Source organism: Hyperolius riggenbachi, chromosome 1, assembly GCF_040937935.1.
Source record: "Hyperolius riggenbachi isolate aHypRig1 chromosome 1, aHypRig1.pri, whole genome shotgun sequence".
In the NCBI taxonomy this organism is placed as follows: Eukaryota; Metazoa; Chordata; class Amphibia; order Anura; family Hyperoliidae; genus Hyperolius; species Hyperolius riggenbachi.
In genome coordinates this window covers 177,454,740-177,477,768 of record NC_090646.1, presented here as the reverse complement: position 1 = coordinate 177,477,768, position 23,029 = coordinate 177,454,740, and the positions used below count along the sequence as shown (strand labels likewise).

The 23,029-nt window shown below is 40.4% G+C and overlaps 1 protein-coding gene across 2 annotated transcripts in view; it reads left to right on the top strand.

The window, feature by feature from the left end:
* GUCY1B1 (guanylate cyclase 1 soluble subunit beta 1) overlaps positions 1 to 11,831 on the top strand; it is a 106,486-nt gene extending 94,655 nt beyond the window's left edge. For both annotated transcript variants that reach the window (XM_068278881.1, XM_068278882.1), the window contains 2 exons: positions 3,413 to 3,539; positions 6,843 to 11,831. In XM_068278881.1, the coding sequence (XP_068134982.1) occupies positions 3,413 to 3,539; positions 6,843 to 6,848 (133 nt within the window). In that variant the 3' untranslated portion in view covers positions 6,849 to 11,831. The remainder of the gene's footprint in view (positions 1 to 3,412; positions 3,540 to 6,842) is intronic.
* The last annotated feature ends 11,198 nt before the right edge of the window (positions 11,832 to 23,029 follow it).

Sequence of the window (23,029 nt, the reverse complement as noted above, 5' to 3'; positions counted from 1 at the left end):
GACAGCCCAGCATCACAGCCAGCCCAGCCACAGCATCACCGCCAGCCAGGCCACAGCATCACTGCCAGGCCTTTCGGCCCACACATCATCCCCAAGCTAGCCAAAAACAGTATTGCCAGGCCAGCCAAGCACAGCAGCCAGTAGAGGATAATTTAGAAGCCAGGTGAGAGGTGTCTACCATATTAAGGGGGCATTCTGCCTATATATGTGAAATGCTGTGAATTTATGTGCCTCATGACTGATGAATTTGTCTTGTTGGGGGCCTCATGGTTACTGAATTTGTCTTGTTGGGGGCCTCATGATTGCTGAATTTGTCTTGTTGGGGGCCTCATGATTTGTTGGGGGCCTCATGATTGCTGAATTTGTCTTGTTGGGGGCCTCATGATTGCTGGTATTTGTCTTGTTGGGGGCCTCATGATTGCTGAATTTGTCTTGTTGGGGGCCTCATGATTGCTGAATTTGTCTTGTTGGGGGTCACATGATTGCTAACTGCAAGACTATGGGAAAAGATGAACGTTTATTATCATATGAGACAATAGCATTAAACCTACTTTTTTAGCTTTTAAAACAAAAAATAAAACTGGGAGGTTCTGAAAAAATGAATACATTTTTCAGGAGTAGGATGAATGAAATTGTTTATCTTCACAGTTTATTTTCAACTTAGATTTTCCATAATGTTCATGTATGAGTTAAAACTTTTGTATTTAGTTTAAATTGCTGTGTTGGCACTTTGCGATAGATAAGTGACTTTTGGGTTGCAGTTTGGGCACTTGGCCTCCAAAAGGTTCGCCACCATTGTCCTAGCCTAATGTCCCACCATTGCTAAGTTCATGTAAATTTGGCTCCACCTGTGACCCCACCCACATTCTGATCCATAACCACACCCATTTTTCAGCGCGGCGCCCATGTTGGAAAATTTGGAACATTTTCTGCGGACGCCCATGTTGCTCTGTATGAATTTATGGTGTGTTACTGCACATAGCAAATGGAGTGACTTATTGTTATTATATATTCAAAAAGAGTTCTGGCAGTGTCACTCGGCACCCAGTCAGGGGGCAACAAGGGCCTTTTAAAATATCCATACAGCAGACTCTCAACCTGTCTTCACCTTTGGCTGGGGTTCCAGGGAGACATGCTCACGGTTAATGAAACTTGAAGAAACATGTATTTGGTTATACACAAAGACATACAGACCGGGCACTGTCTCTATCACTGGTATTTATTCCCCAAAAGTTGCAGCCAGCAGATCAATGGCACAAATACATGATGGTGTCATATATGTGCACAGGGAGGATAGGTGGGCACAACAGCCGTTTTGCACTGATACATCACTTGGTCACATGCGTGTCCGGTCGTATGGCGGCATGTCTGAGCTTTCCGGATAAACTTCAGTAGCTCCACCCTGCATGCCGCTTATTGACCAGAAACCGGAAGTGCATGTGCATAAACATAGTGGGGTTGAAAGGTTGCCATTGCTGGTGAAAACAGCATGTGTAAACAGCATAGTGTCATCAATAAAGTGAGATCATTCAAAATATAATAAATAAACATGGGCAATACATAAGTGATTGATCAAGTGCATAAAACATTCTGCAGCGATAGGCTGATCCTAAAACAGTGTCTAAAACTTTGGGGTTCCTTCTTTTCGCTCATAAAACGTGTCATCTTTTTTGCAAAAAAAAAAAAACAACCCTTTAAAAATGTTTAAAAACACCTTAGTTTGGGAAAGAAAGAAACTGTATGCAGGGAATGAAATGGATTGTATGCCACATGTTTTGGCCGATATTAGATCATTCTAGCTCCTATTGGATGCATACAAAAGCCATCCTAATCCAAAGGAGGTTGTGGGACATGAGAGTTAGTAAAATTACGCCTCGTTCACGACACAACCGAGAGACAAGGGTTATGTGGGGTACAGAGGAGGGGGGGGGGGGGGGGCTTATTATTACATTGTTTCAGCTTTTGCAGAACTTACATTATGAACTTGCCACATGCTTTAGCAGGAATGGTGATGGGGATAGAGCATGAGCATTTATGCAAACCATAGATATAAAATTTGCAAAATCACACTGCACACAAAGATAGAAGCTTATGTATGAATTATTACTTGTGTAGAAATACAGATCCTACGATAAAACAGGAGACAGACTCAGGAAATGCTTTGCTGTGCTTCCATAAATCAGCAGTATGTAATATAAATATTACTTAGTTATGGGTGCGTTGAAGGCATCATTCAGAGCAGGGGCGTAGCAATAGAGGGTGCAGAGGTAGCGACCACATCTGAGGGCCCTTGGGCGAGAGGGGCCCCGAAGGGCCCTCCCTCAACTACAGTATTACCTCTCTATTGGTCCTGTGCTCATAATAATCACTTCTATAGATGCTTTGAATATTGGTAATCATTAACAAACTGTCCCCCATCCCCTTCTTGCACGTCTGACTCTGTAGTTGCCATTGGCAGGTTTTGGTGCGCAGTATCAATTGTTATGTATAGTGTGCTTGGGGGCCCCAATGTAAAACTTGCATCGGGGCCCACAGCTCCTTAGCTACGCCACTGATTCAGAGGTAGTCAGGTCTCTGGTTGTTGGGGTTCTCAGCAGCTATGGTCATGCATGCAGTCAGCTTCTGATGATGGTGGGCAGGAACTGCATGCATAGTATTCCTTAGCAGATACAAATTAAAGAGGCACTATAATGTCCTATAGCAAAATGCAGTACATTTTTCAGAATACTCACTTTTACAGTAATTTTCGTGGTTTCAGCATCAGAAACACTTCCTATAGCTGTATATTGCTGTATATTGGTATGCAGTTCGCCCTCCCAGTGATGTTTAGCCTAGGCTGTTTTGCTATGCGGAATTCATCTCCCAAAGCATTCTGGGGGACCAGGTATTATTTGTACTTCAGAACTCTTAGCAAACAAACATTCCGTAGAGATCACCAGACATTAAATATGTTGCCACCTGTGATAAATTTCAGAATGTATATCGGGGAGTCTAAAGATTTTACAACTGGCAAAATTTATAATTTAATATTGTGAAAAATGAGCAGTTGTATTCATTATGTTACTTTCACTGCAGATTCTCTTTAACTTTAGGTGTGGGGAGGTGTATCGACCACTTTCTACTTTGGTAGAAGTCAGTATTCTACCCAATTAAAAAAGTAATTCAAATATTTACCTTAATGTGTAAACAAAACTACAAGGTGAATGTCAGCTCATTGATACAAACTTCTGAATATCGTGAACACGGCAGAGACAGTCAGAGACAGAGACAGTCAGTTGCACGACAGTCAGTTGCACAAGTGACCCTGAAAACACAGTGTGGGATGATGAATCTGAGAAGTTTGGTGTTTGAACCCTACTGGCTGCTGTGCATCCAGCTTTGTTTTACTTGTTTTATTTTCTTGATTTTATAGATGTCTCATGAGTCCAGAAAATGCTGATCCTCAGTTCCACTTACAGCACCGAGGTCCAGTGAGCATGAAGGGCAAGACAGATCCAATGCAAGTGTGGTTTTTGTCCAGGAAGAGCAATGATCCAGAGGTATGACTGATACTGATGTAGATGACTGATACTAATGTAGGACTGTCCTTATCTAAACATTTTTTAAATCTTAGTTTTACTGAAATATGAAGTTGTAAATCATTGTCTCTGGGGTGAGTCATTAATCTAAATATTACTATGAGCAATTGTTCATCATCGTCTGTATGAACTATGTTTATATTGAATACAAGAAAAATGTACGGTTATAGTTAAAGAGTCTCTTCAGACACATATACTGTTCATAATGGTAACAGAATTTTATTTTTAGCTTAAAGAGGAACTCCAGTGAAAATAATGTAATAAAAAAGTGCTTAATTTTTACAATAATTATGTACAAATGATTTAGTCAGTGTTTGCCCATTGTAAAATACTTTAAATCCCTGATTTACATTCTGACATTTATTAACCGGTTCGGCACCGCAGTCCGAAAATCTCATGCATCCGAGCAACGTCCACCTGCCATTCATTCGCCTATAACTTTATTGCTACTTATCACAATGAATTGATCTATATCTTGTTTTTTCTGCCACTAATTAGGCTTTCTTTGGGTAGTACATTTTGCTAAGAATTATTTTTTTATAAATCTATTTTAACAGGAAGATTAAGAAAGAAATGAAAAAATTCATTATTTCTCAGTTTTTGGCCATTATAGTTTGAAATTAATATAAGCTACCGTAATTAAAACTCATGTATTTTATTTCCCCATCTGTCCCGGTTATTACACCGTTTAAATATGTCCCTATCACAATTTATGGTGCCGATATTTCATTTAGAAATAATGGTGCATTTTTTCAATTTGCGTCCATCACTATTTATAAGCTTATAATTTTAAACAATATAATAACATATTCTCTTGACATGCATATTTAAAAAGTTCAGACCCTTGGGTAACTATTTATGTTGTTGTTTTTTTTTTTTCTAATTGTATTTTTAATTTTTTTTTTAATAAAAAAAAGTGTATGTGGCTAATTTTTGGTGTGGGAGGGAAACTGCTAATTTTCAATGTAAAATAATATTTTTTTTATTAAAAATGTATGTTGGTGCAGTTTACTATTTGGCCACAAGATGGCCACAGTGAAAAAAGTCCTGGATGCGAACGATCTCGCATCCAGGAACTAAAATTCTGGGGAGAAGTTTCCTGGGGGCAGAAATACCGCGCTCTCTGGAGAGAAAGCGTCGGTATTTCTGCGGGGAAGTTAGATCGCACCAGCCGGCGGCAGCAGCAGTGCCTATCTGGACGAGGAAGCTCGTCCAGATAGGCCGAACTGGTTAAATGGTGACATTTTTACTGTGGGCAGGTGATGTAGCTGCTGCATGCTTTTTTGGCAGTTGGAAACAGCTATTTCCCACAATGCAACAAGGTTCACAGACAGGAAACTGCTACGAGTATGCACTCAGCCATACAGTGCCCCCTGATGGTCTGTTTGTGAAAAGGAATAGATTTCTCATGTAAAAGGGCGTATCAGCTACTGATTGGGATAAAGTTCAATTCTTGGTCGGAGTTTCTCTTTAAAGTCTTAATGCGAATCTCCAGCCTAAATTTAAAATCCGGCAGCCTTTCTGTAAAAGAAAGTTATAGTTACCTGCGCTGCCTTGTCCCTCAAAGCCGTCCCGAAGACCCCAAATCACCCAATTTCCGGTGTGTGGCCCTGACTCCCCAAACTAAAACGTCAAGATGTTTACTGAAGTTTACTACATTAATCTTGGAGTTCTTCTTTGGGTAGGGAGGGGAAGTGGGGCCACGCGCCAGAAGTCGGGTGATCTTCGGGACAGCTTCCAGGTAACTAAAACTTTTTTACAGGAATACTGCCGGATTTTAAATTTAGGCTGGAGATCCGCTTTAAGGTGCCCATACAGAATTTTCCTGTTTATTCGTCCAGAATGATCAAAACAGAGGGGAAATGGTAAAGACTCCTTTCTTTTCGATCAAGAAAAAAATGAAGGATTATTCAGTTTTTTCGATAAAAATCTGATCGGGTGTGTTGTAAAAATCAGATAGAAGTATATAAAAACTGAAATTTCCATTCGATCATTTGTTTGATATTTTTGGAAAAAGCGATCATAAGTGTATGGTATATTGGTTCGATTTTTCTGATTATTCGATTCAGCTGAAAAATTGATCTCTGGTTGAACAAAAAACTAGAAAATTGAATTATGTATGATTAGAAAGATTTATGCATGTTTCTTATTTGCTTTGCCAATGGTTATACTGTCTTAGGGCTGGTGCACACCAAGAGCGCTTCTTAAAATGCTTGCGCTTCAAAAAGCGCTTGGCTAATGTATTTGAATGGTATGGAGCACACCAGAACGATGTGCTTTTTACCCAAACGCAAACGCGAACCTGCAGCATTTTGCTGATTTCTGAAGCGATTCAGTCTCGATGTATAGGAAAGTGGAAGATTGCTTTGAGAAGCGCTACATCAGAGCGATTTTTAAACCGTTTTTGTTACAGAAGCTGTTCAGTTACAACTCTACTGTAACAAAATATAAAAAAAAAACACTACACCAAAACGCTCCAAAAATCGCTAGGCATGCTTAGAAAATCGCTAGCCACATGCCTGGAATCGCCTTACAAATTCACAGCAAAAAGCACTAAGCGTTTGCTTTTATGCTAGCGCATTTTGGTGTGCACTGCTCCTTACTCTGTAGGAAACTGAAATTTGCAATATCTATAGCAGCACAGTAAATAACTATATAGGCAGGACTTGTGTGGTTCTAAGCTCCTCATTTTAATTAGTGCTAAGATAACTGTTTGCATATAGAGATAGCAGTTCAGTGGGGTAAACAGTTTCCGGAACCCATTTCCGCTTGAGGTTTGCAGGTTTGAGAACCCCCAAATGCACAGTATAGGGTTCACTGCTCATCCACTGCACAATGTTTGGGCCATTTCACATCACAGTCCCTGGCTGGCTTGCCTTCATGGACTATTGGGGAACTTCGATTGGCGCAATAGGCTGCCTGTCATGTTTCCCGTCAGGTGACAGGCAGCCTATTGGGCTAATCAAAGTGCGGGGATAATGTCCTTTAAAGTGATTGGACCTGCAGCCGTTCAGGGCAGGACGAGTGGAGCTCTCGTCATTGCCAATTAGCAGGCATAAGTTTGTAGCGCTCGCTATGCTACTCTGATAAGGCACATTAACTCTGATAAGGCACACTAAGCATGCAGTAAGGGGAGCTATAGTGATAGTGAATCAACCCCAAGACGTGGTAACTTATGAGAAAAGTTTATTATATCAGATCCAGAGAAGTTTATTTAGAAAGCATATGAGTTTATGTTTAACTTGCCTATTTTTTTTTTTTAAGGAGTAACAAACTAAAGAAGCAATTTTGGGCATCCACCAAGTGTTGTATACAGAAGAGGACTTCTCTGTCTAAACGTATTATTTTTCCTTACAGTGCACCGATAAATCCACCTGAGGGCTGAATGTGATTTTCATTTTTTCTGGTTGTACAGATTTGTAACCGTGTTGTTATTGTGAATAGTTTATATGTTGTTCTTTGCCCTGGAGGCAGCCTGGTCTTTGTGTGCCAAGTATGTAAAATGTGCTTAATGTTTGAGAAACAGAGAATACTTCACTAACACGTATACGTGACAACTATTTAGCACTGTTCTATTTAATAAAGATATAACTAATATAAACATATAATATAAGTGTTATGGCTCAAGTCTAATATTTACTGGTTAAGGGTTGTGCCTTTGACATGAGAGACCAGGGTTCGAATCCTGGCTGGGGTCAGTACCTATTCAGTAATGAGTGCAAGGCAAGACTCCCTAACACTACAGGGTGGCCTCTTGAGTGGGCCCCAGTGGCTGCAGCTCTCGAGTCCGACAGGAGAAAAGCGCTATACAAATGTATATGGTTATCAGTATTCGGATTATTATATCGGTTTGCATTCACCAATATACAAGTTAGAGACATTAAAAAGTATTTATAGTAACTAGATTATTTTTGTCACTTTTGCCCAACCAAACCCTTTTATAACAAGTTATCCTGCTAATTACTGTTTGCACCTATACTTACCCCTAAAACATATTCTGAAAATCTATAACTATAAATCTAATCTCTGGATTATCACAGTTGTCACTAAAAGGCTGGTGACAGAAACCTATTCTGATGCCGGAGCTCTCACTCCTTCCTATTTGTGCATGAAGAGAATTCTTCCTTGTGACAGTTTCTAAGCAGTTTATTTCTAGGTCCATGGGTAGTCACATCAGGTTCTCTTGATTAATTATTCATATAATTTCTAGCCCAGAGGAATCTCAAAATCTAATGTCCTTGTCACAGTCAAACCTTGTCAAACCTTATAGGAGTTAGGATAGGCATAGTATGGCCAGTCAAAAACTAGCCTACCATTATAACTCGCTTGTGACACAGGTCCCTAGTGTGGCAATACAAAAAAGTGATAATAATCTAGTCACCGAATGTTGAAAAAAATCACAATCAGTAGCTTAAACAGTTCTCGCTTCACTATTACACCAATATTCTTTTTTTGCCACTGCTCTGTAGCACTGGTTCACCATGTCACTGAAAGCTGGTTATTGATAATCAGTAACAGTAATGCTTTCCTACAGTTTCTAGTGACATATAGGACTCCTTGTAGTAGGGTTGTAAGAGGGTGTCTCCTACTAACATGCTTGAAAAGAGACATTTCATGAAGGCAAATCAGTTAATTTGGGCATGGATCACGCCTGATAATTTGGGCGCCACCATAGGGTGCTGTACAAATTGCGGCTATGGTGGCACTGCAGCTGTAATTTGGGCTCAGCTTATTAGCAGCTATACTATAGTGGAACTCCAACTTTTAAATTTAGTGGATGGTGCTGGGAGCGTAATTTGAGCACCTGGCTAATAGCGGCTATGGTGAGTGCCAGAGATATGCCATGCTATATAGTGCTTACAGTGCCAAAGGTTGGTGTTAGGATTAGGTGGGGATGGGGGAGGGTTAGTGGGTGCTGACAATTGGCTATTGAGACTTTGGCTTCTAGTGCTTGAGCGGGGGTGTAAAGGCGCGTACACACGCCGGACCTTTTCAAACTACAGGTCGTGAGTACAGGCTGTCGTCAGACCGATAAGACGAGCGGAGCAGTCAAAATCAGCCTTATCAGTTCGGAGTGTATATGCGCCTTAAGGAGACAGAGATGACATAAGGTGATTATCAGAATTACAGCTGTCAGTTTAGGGAGAATTTACTGTTAGGGAGAGATTGAGTAGTTTGCTTTATTGACTACAGATAGATGGTTAGGATTAGTTCATACTGTTAAAGAGGAGCTGTCAGCCATACTATCTCAGGAAAATATATATATATATATAAGTAGATAAATACTTGCTCTACTTACATAACATATGTATTGTACTGTCCACGTTATGATTCCTGTGAATTTTATAAAGGAAAAGTAGAGAATCCTATTCTACACAGTTTCCATATTTACTGTGGCTATTTTGAAGCCAGTCCTGATGTAATATCCGCCCTTAGTCTCCTCTGCCAGATTTGCCCGCCCTTCACTATAGAAAGTGCATTATTTCAGCATGAGAAATATTGGCCAATCAGAAAGGAACAGAGGTGTGGGAGGGGAACACTGGAGGGAAAGAGGCTTCAGCCAATCAGGCTGCATTAGTTAAGTCTGAGGGGAAGTAGAGGAGCAAAAAAAAGACAACCCAGCATGCCCTGCAACTTCTCTTTTGTGTACCAAATTTTCTGTGTACCAAATAAGAGTCACATAAACTGGGAAATGATCATTTATCAACAAGAAAAGTAATAGTGATTTTAACTTTTTGATTGCCTGATAAAAATAAAGAATTGATTTTTTATTTTATGCCCGACAGTTACTCTTTAAGGAGGAGGTTAGGTTTAGGTCTCAAAAAGAGATTAGCATCAAAGAGTAGATTAAAGATAGTTACATTAAGGGCCCGTTTCCACTAGGGCGAATTCGCATGCGTGGCCTGCATGCGAATTCGCATAGGCAATGAAAGTGGATGGGACTGTTTCCACTTGTCATTGTTTTCGTGCGTTTTTCTGTGCAGGATTTTTCTGCACGGTAGGGCCTGCAGAATTCGCCTGCGTTAGGAATGCAGGCGAATCGCAGCCCACGTATTTAATAGGGAAAACGCACATGCGTTTTTTGCCGCGAATTCGCGTGCGAATTCGCATGAAAAGTAATACAAATTGAGTCAGGCAGTGACATGGTTAAATTCGCATAGACCCTGCCTATGCGAAATCGCATGCGAATTCGCGGCAAAAAACGCACGCGGAATCGCATCCGCATGCGATTTCGCCAGCGGTGGAATCCCAGGGATTCGCACCGCACTAGTGGAAACGAGCCCTAAAAGTTTTGTAGTTCTGGTATCAGCAACAAGTAAACAAATTATGGGGAAGAAACACCAAAACCATTATTAAATACAAAGACACAGCTGAACGTGACACTCACACCCCAATGAAATCTGGAAGGTCAAACATGCCCTGTGTACCATTCCTCTAAGCAGAGCTGGGACAACAGTGATGTCAGCTTCTATATTGGTGCAGTGAAAACCGCCAAATACATCACAATAAAACTGTTTTGCACTTTTAAAAGGGGCTGAATGCTATTCTGTCACATCTATTGTTTGGTATTTACTGTATTTTTTGGACTGTAAGATTCACTTTTTCTCCCCCGGAAGTGGAGAAAAAAAGTCCCTGCGTCTTATAGTCCAAATACAGGGAGTTCCTGACTTGTGAACGCTTGCCAATACGAACCTCCAACACGCTGCAATGTCGGGGACTCCCTGTACTGTTCCCATGCAGAGGAGGACACGGGTAAAACGGGACACAAGGGGGACACAATGGGGCATAGAGGAGGACACAAGGGGGACAGAGGCAGACACATGGGGACAGACAAGGACACAGGGAGACACAAGAGGTACAAGGCGGCATGCGGTACAAAGGGGGCATAATCCACAAGATGCCCCTTCACCATGGATGCACCAGATTTAGTATATATATATTTTTTCCCTGGTTTTGTCCTCTAAACCTAGGTGCGTCTTATGGTCAGGAGCGTCCAAAAAATATGGGTATAGCCTGTGAAGGTGGTCCCTCATATTTGGAAGACACACCCCATTCTAGTCTATTTTGATACTCCTATATCTATGAAGACTTTTGAAGTTTTCCTCTTACTGTAAATAACCCATAGCTTTGAAATTGTCTATACATTTAATGGCAACCATAACACATATATTATATTAAATGCACATATTTCTCTTAAGCTATTTTTATATATTTAATTGTATTTGGAGTCTGTTATATTAATATAGCTTTATCAGTCAATAATATATATTATAGCAATATACCTTATGTATTATGTGTTATATTTGAAGGAGAACTACAATCAAGGAAAAAATATTAAGTATATTTAGGTATATTCAATAAAACAGTGCATGAAGCACATATATAACTAAAAAATGCAGTGCCCATAGCAATCAACGTTATACTCTGCTGACTTCAGTAAGTAGATTTTGATTGGTGTGTGTGACTTACTATATAGTTGGTGGCTAACAGCTAAAGTTCAATCAAGCTTCATTGTGTGTGGCTAAATGAGGTCATGATCCCTCAGGAGTAGTGATGGTCATGTCTAGGAGAACTCATGGAGAAGCAAGTGATTTGTTTGATCAGCTGATAGATTTTCAAAGCTCTGATTTGCTGTCATCACATTCTGCTTTAACACATGATCATGACTAGCATATCAGAGACTTACATATCTACCACCTGACCAAACTGATCACATGCTTCTCCATGAATTCTCCTACACATGATCATCACTACTCAGGAGCTACTATGTTTATGGCTGGCCATAGACAGGAAGATATCTCACTGTCTGAGAACAATGAACTGTGAGACATCTGCCTATTCTTAGTCACATTGCTGGAAAACACTGAGATGTTCCCACACATCTAGCTTAATCTATCAGCCTTGTTCTTATTTTCTCCACAAAAAAAAGCAAACTCTGTAGTTGCCAGACCCTCGGCAGTGCAGATGTATCTGTGTGATGATAATAAACACACCCAACAGTTGTACCCACTCCGTATTGGTGCCAGTTCACAAAGGAGTGACTACTTATGTTCTATGATGATAAGAGACGTAACCCACATCAGCAACGACTTGTAAATATCAAAAGTGTTATTTTTAAATATGTGCCATATAATGAATGCAAACTATTTATATATCCAGTCACATTTGATCCATGGTACAGTAAATTGTGATTTCACCCTTAAGAATTATTAAGTCAGCCTTTGTGTGCCAAATAAAGTGTTTCTTAATATATCTCTTTGTATTGAGCATTTTTTTCTTTTTTATGTATTTTTCATATAAAACAGAAAGGCATTTTCGATAGGCATACACAAGAAAAAAAAAAAAAAAACCAGAGCCAGGTGATAAGCTGTGTACAACTGAAGTTGCAATGCAACAATAATCTCACATCCCTGTAAGATAATACAAACATGAAAATACCTGCGCCCCCCCACCCCTCGCTAGTGCCTACTCCCCTTTGTCCCAGCACCCTCTCTCCCTTATGCCTCCACCCCCCTCCCACCTATCCTTTGCTCTCTCTCTCTCTATCCCATCAGTGCTGGTTCAATTAAATGCAACTTGAAGGGGCACTATGGCGACGAAAATTTTTAAAATTCTAAATATGTGCAAACATATACAAATAAGTTGTTTTTTCCATAGCAAAATGAGCCATAAATTACTTTTTTCTTATGTTGCTGTCACTTACAGTAGGTAGCAGACAGGTTTTGGACTAGTCCATCTCTTCATGGGTGATTCTCAGGAATTTATTTTCAAAAGCACTTAGTGAATGGCAGTTGCTCTGTCCAACTGCCAAAAAACTGTAGCAAGCAGGGAAGCTGGTCAGCATCATTGTTTAAATCCTTTTTAGGGAATATCTTTATAAAGAATAAAAGCCTTGCTGAGAATCCCCTATGAAGAGATGGACTAGTCAAAAACGCTTCTGTCAGATTTCTACTACCTACTGTAAGTGACAGCAACATAGGAGAAAAGTAATTTATTGCTCATTTTACTCAGGAAGAAACGTATTTCTTATTTGTCTATGTTTGCACATATTTTAAATTTTACAATTTTTCGGCATAGTGCCCTTTTAAGGTTTTGGTGGCAGCAGACCTCCATTACCAATCATATGTGTCACATTGTGATCAGCTTGTGATTGTCAAAGAGACAACTTTTCTAGAATATAACAGTTTGCGGTTCCAGTAAAGTAACATTAGTTTGCGATCACCAACTGTGTTAAAGGGCAACAGAAGTAAGAGGGATTTAGAGGCTGCCATATTTGTTTCCTTTTTAAAAATACCAGTGCCTGGCTATTCTGCTGATCTCTTTGATTGCAGTTGTGTCTGAATCACACACCTAAACTCACCTAACCATACACCATAACAAGCATGCAGCTAATTTTGTCAGATTTTTTTCAGAAACATATGATTTGCATGCTTGTTCAGGGTCTGTGGCTAAATCAATGACAGGCAGAGGATCAACTGGACTGACAGCCAACTAGTATCGTTTAAAAGGAAATAAATATGGCAGCCTCCATATCTCGCTTCAGTTGTCATTTAAATTGTGGCACATATATATACTGTATATACAGGATCTTCTCAAAAAATTAGCATATTGTGATAAAGTTCATTATTTTCTGTAATGTACTGATAAACATTAGACTTTCATATATTTTGGATTAAAATACACACAACTGAAGTAGTTCAAGCCTTTTATTGTTTTAATATTGATGATTTTGGCATACAGCTCATGAAAACCCCAAATTCCTATCTCAAAAAATTAGCATATTTCATCCGACCAATAAAAAAAACAAAAAAAGTCAACCTTCAAATAATTATGTTCAGTTATGCACTCAATACTTGGTCGGGAATCCTTTTGCAGAAATGACTGCTTCAATGCGGCGTGGCATGGAGGCAATCAGCCTGTGGCACTGCTCAGGTGTTATGGAGGCCCAGGATGCTTCGATAGCGGCCTTAAGCTCATCCAGAGTGTTGGGTCTTGCGTCTCTCAACTTTCTCTTCACAATATCCCACAGATTCTCTGTGGGGTTCAGGCCAGGAGAGTTGGCAGGCCAATTGAGCACAGTAATACCATGGTCAGTAAACCATTTACCAGTGGTTTTGGCACTGTGAGCAGATGCCAGGTCGTGCTGAAAAATGAAATCTTCATCTCCATAAAGCTTTTCAGCAGATGGAAGCATGAACCCACTTTTGAACCACGAACAGCGGCAGAAGTGCCTGATCTGGGCTACAGAGAAGCAGCACTGGACTTTTGCTCAGTGGTCCAAAGTACTTTTTTCGGATGAAAGCAACTTTTACATGTCATTCGGAAATCAAGGTGCCAGAGTCTGGAGGAAGACTGGGGAGAGGGAAATGCCAAAATGCCTGAAGTCCAGTGTCAAGTACCCACAGTCAGTGATGGTCTGGGGTGCCATGTCAGCTGCTGGTGTTGGTCCACTGTGTTTTATCAAGGGCAGGGTCAATGCAGCTAGCTATCAGGAGATTTTGGAGCACTTCATGCTTCCTTCTGCTGAAAAGCTTTATGGAGATGAAGATTTCATTTTTCAGCACGACCTGACACCTGCTCACAGTGCCAAAACCACTGGTAAATGGTTTACTGACCATGGTATTACTGTGCTCAATTGGCCTGCCAACTCTCCTGACCTGAACCCCATAGAGAATCTGTGGGATATTGTGAAGAGAAAGTTGAGAGACGCAAGACCCAACACTCTGGATGAGCTTAAGGCCGCTATCGAAGCACCCTGGGCCTCCATAACACCTGAGCAGTGCCACAGGCTGATTGCCTCCATGCCACGTCGCATTGAAGCAGTCATTTCTGCAAAAGGATTCCCGACCAAGTATTGAGTGCATAACTGAACATAATTATTTGAAGGTTGACTTTTTTTGTTTTAAAAACACTTTCTTTTATTGGTAGGATGAAATATGCTAATATTTTGAGATAGGAATTTGGGGTTTTCATGAGCTGTATGCCAAAATCATCAATATTAAAACAATAAAAGGCTTGAACTACTTCAGTTGTGTGTATTTTAATCTAAAATATATGAAAGTTTAATGTTTATCAGTACATTACAGAAAATAATGAACTTTATCACAATATGCTAATTTTTTGAGAAGATCCTGTATATACAGTATATATATGCCATCATTTTTATATATTGTATCTGTTACATCCAGAACCTGAAGTTGGCCATTTCGGGATCTGGCCGGCCAATTTGGGCCAATATGTGACAACAGTAATTACATTTTCCGGACTTTAGACAGCCAAAACATAAAATGACAGGACCAGGCCAACCAAGTCCCTTAGAAGGTTTTCTTGGATTGTCGGTGAAAAAGAGGGGGTTCAGCAGCATTTGTATTCCTCCTCTCCCTCCACTTTCAGTGCATCAGAGCGCTTCTTGTGGGTGCCGATCATGCTTGCAGCCCATCCTGGTGCTGTTGGGATAAGCAGTCGCCCCGCTCCCCACTGACTGATGCTGATATTGATGCTGTCATTGTCTGCCTCTGATACCCTATGATTTTGCCTGGCATTTCTCCAGCGCTTTCCTTTCACTATGCAGCACGCTTCAGTGCATTGGGCTTTGGCGGCTGAGTCCTGACATTTTGCGCTTTGCCCAGCCAAAGTAAGGTCCCAAATCAGCCAGAGTTCGGATTTTGGCTATAACATATATATAGAAGCCACATCATGCTTATTGAACCAAATATTTCCAGAAGAAGCAGATGCTGTTCTCTGAAACTAGTTGAGTTAATTTATTTTATGGCCTCATTATGTTTCACTAAATACTTTAAAATGAATTTCCCTTGTGTAAATTTAGAGCTGATAAAAAATAGCTTCTGACTGACAGTGAGCTGTTTCTGTTCTGATAAGCTCAGGTAGCTTATATTACAGTTATTCCTGTTTCTGTACAGAGGCTGACACTACATCAGTCCATTACAGAGTTATTGGCTATAGCATGCTGCAGATGTGAGTGTACTCTGCCTTACTGCTATGGGTACCCTCCAGAAAAGAAGTGTCCCTCTTTACCTGTCATCATTAGTAGCAATGTCTTCTTGCCATACTGGTAAAGCAAACATTCTAGCCTTTAAACGTAATGATTATGCTGGGAGGAAAAGTCAAATAGTACTTGAAATGAATAATGGCCTCTACATCGTTCATATGCTATGAGCAACAGATACCTAATGTTATCATATCTGTAATAGCTAAACTTTTATCTGCATGTGTCCCAACACGGACAATAGGGAAGTGGGAAACATACCTACATGAAAAATGCATATTGTGGCCAAGTTGGCACGCCCCCACACAGGTGATGTCACTACTTCCTACTGCTTCAAGTAAAATGTAGTCCATTACATGTGTTCCCATTATCCTATCAGGTGCCAAAATGTACTTTGTCTGTCGCTAATCAAGTGCCTCTGGGTGCTGAAATTTACCTTCCTTTACGCATATTGCGGCCATTATAAAAGCAGCGATTTGTGGCAAAGAGGGTAGATGTCGACGCCGAGGGGCACCCGGTACCGGGTGCTGCCATTTGCCCAAATTTTCGTCTTTTGCTGCAAAACGTGACTTTTATGATAGGCACCTATGGCGGTGCTATTTTGTCCATAAGGGCCCCTGCGCCCTTTTTGCCCATTTCAGTGCTTCATACCATTCATAACGTACATCAACATAGCATGCTTTATATCATCTATAATGTACATTCACATACTTTGCTTGTGAATTTACATTCCCATCTATTCATAATGTACATCCACATACCAGTCCTATGCTTCCTACCACCTAAATTCATTTTACTCTGATGATGTTGTTAGACACATTTTGCATAAACTGTTGTATAATTTATGATCGGATTTATATTTTAGTGGCCCTTTAAAAGGAACTCCCCATCTGAACACACCACAGGAATGTCCCTTAACAAGCACAGCACACCAAAGTCATATTTGCTTCCTGTGTAATCTGATTATGCGGCCAGCGTGAACATAAAGCCTGATTTAGTCCCTTATTTGGCATGTTGTGCTGTATAATGCCAGTTAGACAATAAATAAGGCACTGTATTTGGGGATGAATAATTAAAGCTGTAAAACATAACTACAACCTGATGAATAGAAATGATGTAACAACATTGGATTTCCAGAGCATCCAAACGATTATACTGATTTAAGTGCCAATTTAAGTGTGTGAAGGTCTTGAAAAGAGTTTGTGTATATGCAGCAGTTTGGTATTTGAAGTTATTTTATTATTACAAAAAACGATTATTTAAGTTATGTTAGTTTTTGGATATCTGCAGGGCCGGGCCGAGGAAGAGGCAAGAGAGGTTCCAGCCTCAGGGCGCAGTGTAGGAGGGGCACACACACAGGGCCGGGCTGAGGAAGAGGCAAGAGAGGCTCCAGCCTCAGGGCGCAGTGTTGGAAGGGGGCGGGGCACAACTCACTCAGCTATCATTCCCCTATTGTGTTTGAAGCAGAGAGAAAAAAGAAAAGGGGATACATGGCAATGACTACAAGCCAGATAACTAGAGGTTAAGGTGTTGGGAGCCCTGGGGCGCCTCTTAGTCTAATAGCAATCAGTGTGTGATGGCTGGGGTGGGAGGGATGGAGGGGCGCACTTTGGTGTCTCAGCCTTGGGTGCTGAAGGACCTTGTCCCGGCTCTGGATATCTGTATATATCCCAAGCATTGCAGCAAGCATTATTTTGCCTTTCTTACTTTATTCTCCACATATATACTTTTTCAAGCATCCATGTGTAAATGCACAGGAACACACAAGGGCTCATATGCAATTAGCTTTTTCTCCTGAGTAGTCTCCTAGGTGATATTTTCACACCTTGTAAATAGAATGCCTTTTAAACCGCCAGCAAGCAAAAAAAAAAAATACTTCAAATTGCATCCCATTTGCTAAAATGGGATGCAATGTGACGCAACTCCACGCAACACATTAAGTGTAAATAGGGCCTCAAGGTGAATGTGTGTTTCCAGACACAACCCATACATGCCTCCAGCAGACCCCACACTGAGTCTGCCACTCACTGTACAACTAAATCTATATATTATGAGGTCAAAATGAGTGGCCCTTAGTAGCAGCTCCAAGCAGCATCGTCACAGGTAGAGAAACGAGAGGCACTACAGACATACCATAAATAGATGGTCACCTACAAAGCAGTGCACGTTATAATTAAAAAAGCAAATAATAAACTGCAGAGCTACACATAATTGGAGCCGGTGCCACCTCGAGACAAGCTAAGGAACAACCTAGGGTGAGGGTGTCAGTAGAACATGAGATGCCATAAGGTAAAACCAGTTGGGTGGAGCCTGTCTATGCACTGGATGTGACATGGACATCATGCTGGGCAATGTGTGGTTCCTTGGTTTGTCTTACGAGACAGTTTTGAACTTGTGGTGCACTACACTTTACTTTCAGGGGCAGTTTTAGGTAACATGAGGACCTGGGCAAAAAATTAATGTGGGGCCTCTTACATATTCATGCTGCAAGATAGAAAACTTGTGATCTCTACAGTCCCTGAATTGAGGGGCCAATAAGGAGCTTGGTGCCCTGGGCCTTTTTGTCAGTTTGACCCTATGGAAGCACTGGCCCTGTTTACTGTATTGGGTTTTTTAACACCATACCTAGAATGTATAAGCACATTTACTTCTATAATGATTGAGTGGCCACAAAAATAAAATATTGAGGCACTGTTCGAGTGAAGCTGGTGAACAGCGCACATGTTGATTTGGCTGCAAATATTCATGTAACAGAAGTCGACTATGTTATTTTATTTATTCATTCAAGTATAGCGCCGACATATTACACAGCGCTGTACAGAGTTTATTGTCTTGTCACTAACTGTCTCTCAGAGGGGCTCACAATCTAATAGTCCTTACCATAGGCATATGTCTATGTATGTATCATGTAGTGTATGTATCATAGTCTAGGGCCAATTTTAGGGGAAGCCAATTCATTTATCTGTATGTTTAGAAAACCCACGCAGACACAGGGAGAACATACAAACTCCTTGCAGATGTTGATCTGGCTGGGATTCGAACCGCGGACCCAGTGTTGCAAGGCAAGAGCACTAACCACTATGCCACCATTATCTGCCTCTGTGTTTGATTTGGGTGCCAGTACTTGATTATTGTGTAGCCAGATGACAGAACTCAGCCATAAAACAGTCAAATTGCAGAGTCCAACTAATACAGTGTAGTTGAATGCCAGCACTTGGGTACACAATAGCCCAGCTTTTTTTTTACATGTTTGCAGGAGTTTAGGGTTGGGCATGATGATGCTCTGTATGTTAAGAGGGAGAATAGGGTTAATAAAAAAAATACACAGGGAGGATGCTGGGGGAGTTTTGGGTGAGGCATACATTGGTGTGTATTTTTCTTATGTTTCTGCACCTGTAATACTGCTGTCTGGAGACCATGTACTTTGCAAATGCTCACATTGACACTAATACAGGTCTTGCTGTGTGGTGAGTAACAGGCCTGGTGCAGGGCTTGCTGGAGGCACATGTGGATTGTGTCTGGAAGTTACATTCACCTTTAAAGAAACATTTTATGTACTGCGCTTCATTTGGAACTTGTATTCATTTTGTAACTAGAGCAGAGCTGTTCAGGTTATAGAGATGCTTGTTTCTTTGAGCACATTACAAGTTACTATACAGTTGTGGCTATACTGCAAATCTCTGATTCCTGAAGTTACTTTGTATAGGATTATTAGGACATCTGCTGGTCAACAGTAAAAGTACATCAGGCTCCAGCCAGGCTCAGAAACATCAGGATGTTCAGTTATATTGTTCCTTTCACTAAATGTATATATTTTAACTCTTAAGATACAAAAATCTGACACATTTTGGACTAGTCTAACTCCTTATGAGGGCTTAGTAGTATCTCCTTTATTCTTTACAAAAGCACCCCCTGGATCTAAACAAAGATGCTGGCCAGACTCCCTAATCCTGTTCACCTTATTTTGGCAGCTACACTCAGCAACTGACATTCAGTAAGAACTTTTAAAGAGAAAATAAAACCCTGAGATCAGTCAGATATGTCAGATTTTACCACCAACTGTAGGTGACAGTGCCTCTGTGTCCTAATATTGATTGCAGAAACCCAACAGTTCTCTTTTAGTCCATGACAAATCTACACCTTATATATATGCATTTTCAAGGTTGCAATTTTTCATGATGGTAGTCCTTTAAAATGAAGAGAGGGGCTAGGTTTAGTGGGGCAGTGGAGTGTATGGATCATGAAGCAGTGGTCCAGAGAGATTGCTGAAAACCTGCACAGACAAACAGATAAGATAACCATGTTTGCACTAAGGTACTGAAACCAGATACTGGGTAAAGTGAAATAATAGTTTATTTAAGGTTACTGTACTATTTACAAATGAGAACACTGCATATATGAACGGAACCACAAATCCCAGCAAGCCCCACACCATAACAGCAGCAAACAACAATCCTAACTTACTAAGTAATAAATAAGTGAACAACAAGCACACATATATACATCAAATATACAGAGATGTGTGGTATAAAACCAGACGGCAAGTAGCAAGGTCATAAGGCAAAGCAGTGTCAAAAACAGTTAAATCAGACAAACAGGACAGGAAACGGGAACACGTACAGGAGGTGTCCAGATATCAGCAAAACAAGTACTGAATAATCTGGCCTTAGTCTGAAGCCCAAACAAGCCTTATAAGGAGAAGGTCCAAGGGAAAAAAAATAAAGATTTACTTACCTGGGGCTTCCTCCAGCCCTGGCAGCCGTCCTAGGCCCTCGCTGCAGCTCCTCTCCCAACTGGTGGCCCTCTGTTGCAGATCTGTGCAGAACACTCCAGACCACGTGAGCACGGTAGCGAGTGGTACTTGCGCAGGCGCAGTGGATGCCGGTTAGCATCTGTAACGGACGTGACCCCGGCTGGAAGCGGAGCTGCGGCGAGGGACGTATCAGCTGAAAAGGGCAGGAGGAAGCCCCAGGTAAGTAGATTTTTTTTTTTTAACTCTTCGCATCTGTCCTTTAAATAGGCAGTCCAATCTGTCAGGTGACTTGATCTGCATATTCATTGAGACTCCTGGTACTGCATCACTCAAAGGTGACCTGAAGAAATGCAGCAACAATTTACACAACTCAAGATACCACCTGCAGGTGGACCAAATAACTGCAATGACAGCCCACAGAATGGAGGAGGCAATTTGCTGGTGGGTAGCGGATATCCATAACAGTTCCGGTAAATGCTGCCACCAGCAGGAGTGCGGAAATGTTTGTTATACATAAACTCAAGTCATCAAAGCCACAAGTGTAGAAATAAACATTAAATAGCTTTCTGCAATCTGTACAGCATAAGGGGCATACATGGGATGTGAGATCAGGGAACGGATTGTGATAATTTGGAGTACCAGCTGTAGATTTTGTACAGCAGTATTCACTGCATGGTATTGCTATATCTAAGCTACGCCGCAAGCTAACTAGGAGAAGATAATAATAGGCAGTCACAGGTTTTAGGGGAAAAAAAGGTCTTTGAAAGAATACAATTAAATTCTACTATGCTATAATATTTTTCTAAAAATACTGTATAGATCCTTTGTGTTTACAACATTTCCCTCAGTTTATTCTGCAAATAATGAAAACACAAACCGTACAACCTGGACATACAAATACAATTAGTTTAGTTAAATGAACTCCACCAGCAATTAGAATTTATGAAATCCATTTCACTGACAATTTGCACAATTACACAGAGTGATACAGCTTTTAAACACAAGAAATCCCTTTCACCTGCTGAAGCCAGCATAGAGAAACATTACAGAGACGATAGTGATAATTACAAAAGTCTATTTTAAAAAATAATAACATAACTGAACATAATGGGGCTGATTAGCTAAGGTTGGGGAACACTGAAGAGTGTGATCTGGCAAACCTGGAGTTGATTTTGCCATTTGCTGAGTTATGTCAGAACATCACAAAGTAGCTGAAAAGTTACTGAATTAGCAGTTGTGCAACAACAATCATATGCATGCACAATACAATTTATTACAACTGGGCTGGCATGTGGCTTCAGTAGTACAATTACTGTTTCACTACTAACCTACCTGAAATGAGAGGAACACAGAGGCTATATAAGTACAAGGATTTATAGTAAAAAAAAAAAAGTATTTTTGAAGAGACAAAAAAGTTTCAAGATGATCTTAAATTTTAATGTATCAAAAAGTTATTTTCTAAAAACAGAGTTCACAAATCTTCAAGCAAATTCATCTTTGTAAACAACATCCCATTATCAAGTGCCAAAAACATATGTTGAAATATGCAATTGTTTAAAAAGGCGAAAATGTCAACTTGTTTCGGAGCAACCTTCTTCAGGCCTTCACAAACAATTGTAATCTGTAATATACAGGACAAAAATTGGGACGGGTACCATCTGGACAAAATCAAGCCAGCACACAGGCAAGATGTACCAGGAGAGAGAGAGTCTCACGCTCTCCTGGTACATCTTGCCTGTGTGCTGTTTCCAATGTTAGTCTAAGTAGTGTTTCCTGGCTTGATTTTGTCCAGATGGTACCCGTCCCAATTTAAGATCATCTTGAAACTTTTTCGTCTCTTAAAAAATACTTTTTTTTACTATATATCCTTGTACTTATATGGTTATATTATTGGTGTTGTGGCGCACCATTGAGGATATGGTTTTTGGTCTCCCAATTTTTCCAATTACAGGAACACAGAGGCTGCCATCTTTAAGCCTGGTACGCACTTTCAATTATGACTGTCCAATCACTGACCAATTTTACCACCTCCTTGTAGTATGAGTATTTACCTGCACAATCTGCTCATAGTATTCAATATCTGTTGACCCTCATACTACATGGTGGGTGGTAAAATTGTTCAGTGATTGGCCAATCAAAGTGCGTATTAGGCTTCACTCTCTAATAAAAATGCCAGTTGCCCAAATTCTGTTGTGATGCTCTGCTTCTACAGGTACATATACATATACAATTTCAATTGGCCAATGTTTGCCCAATTTTACTACTTCTATATATTATGAGAACTCAATGGACGTATGACTTAGTTCAACCAAACTAAGCATGTAACTGTGAGAGCTTACCTACACAACCTGTTCAAAGTATTCAAAATCTGTTGTCATACTACATGGCAGTGGTAAAATTGGGCAATCATTGGTTGTTCAGAATTGGACGTGTGTACGCACCCCTACACAAATGCACATTCTTCCACTGATGCCCTCAGAAAATCAGAAATCTCCCCATTTAACAAAATGACATGGATTTCAAAGGCCCGAGATGGTGGAGGAAGATGTAAGAATGACCAAATTACTATACAACTGAAAACACTTACATTTGATTAGTTTACCAAGTCAAACATTTGTGCAACACAGAGATCAAATGAGTTCATACTACAAATAAAAACTATTTTCAAGAAAAAAAAAGTCAATAAGAGTG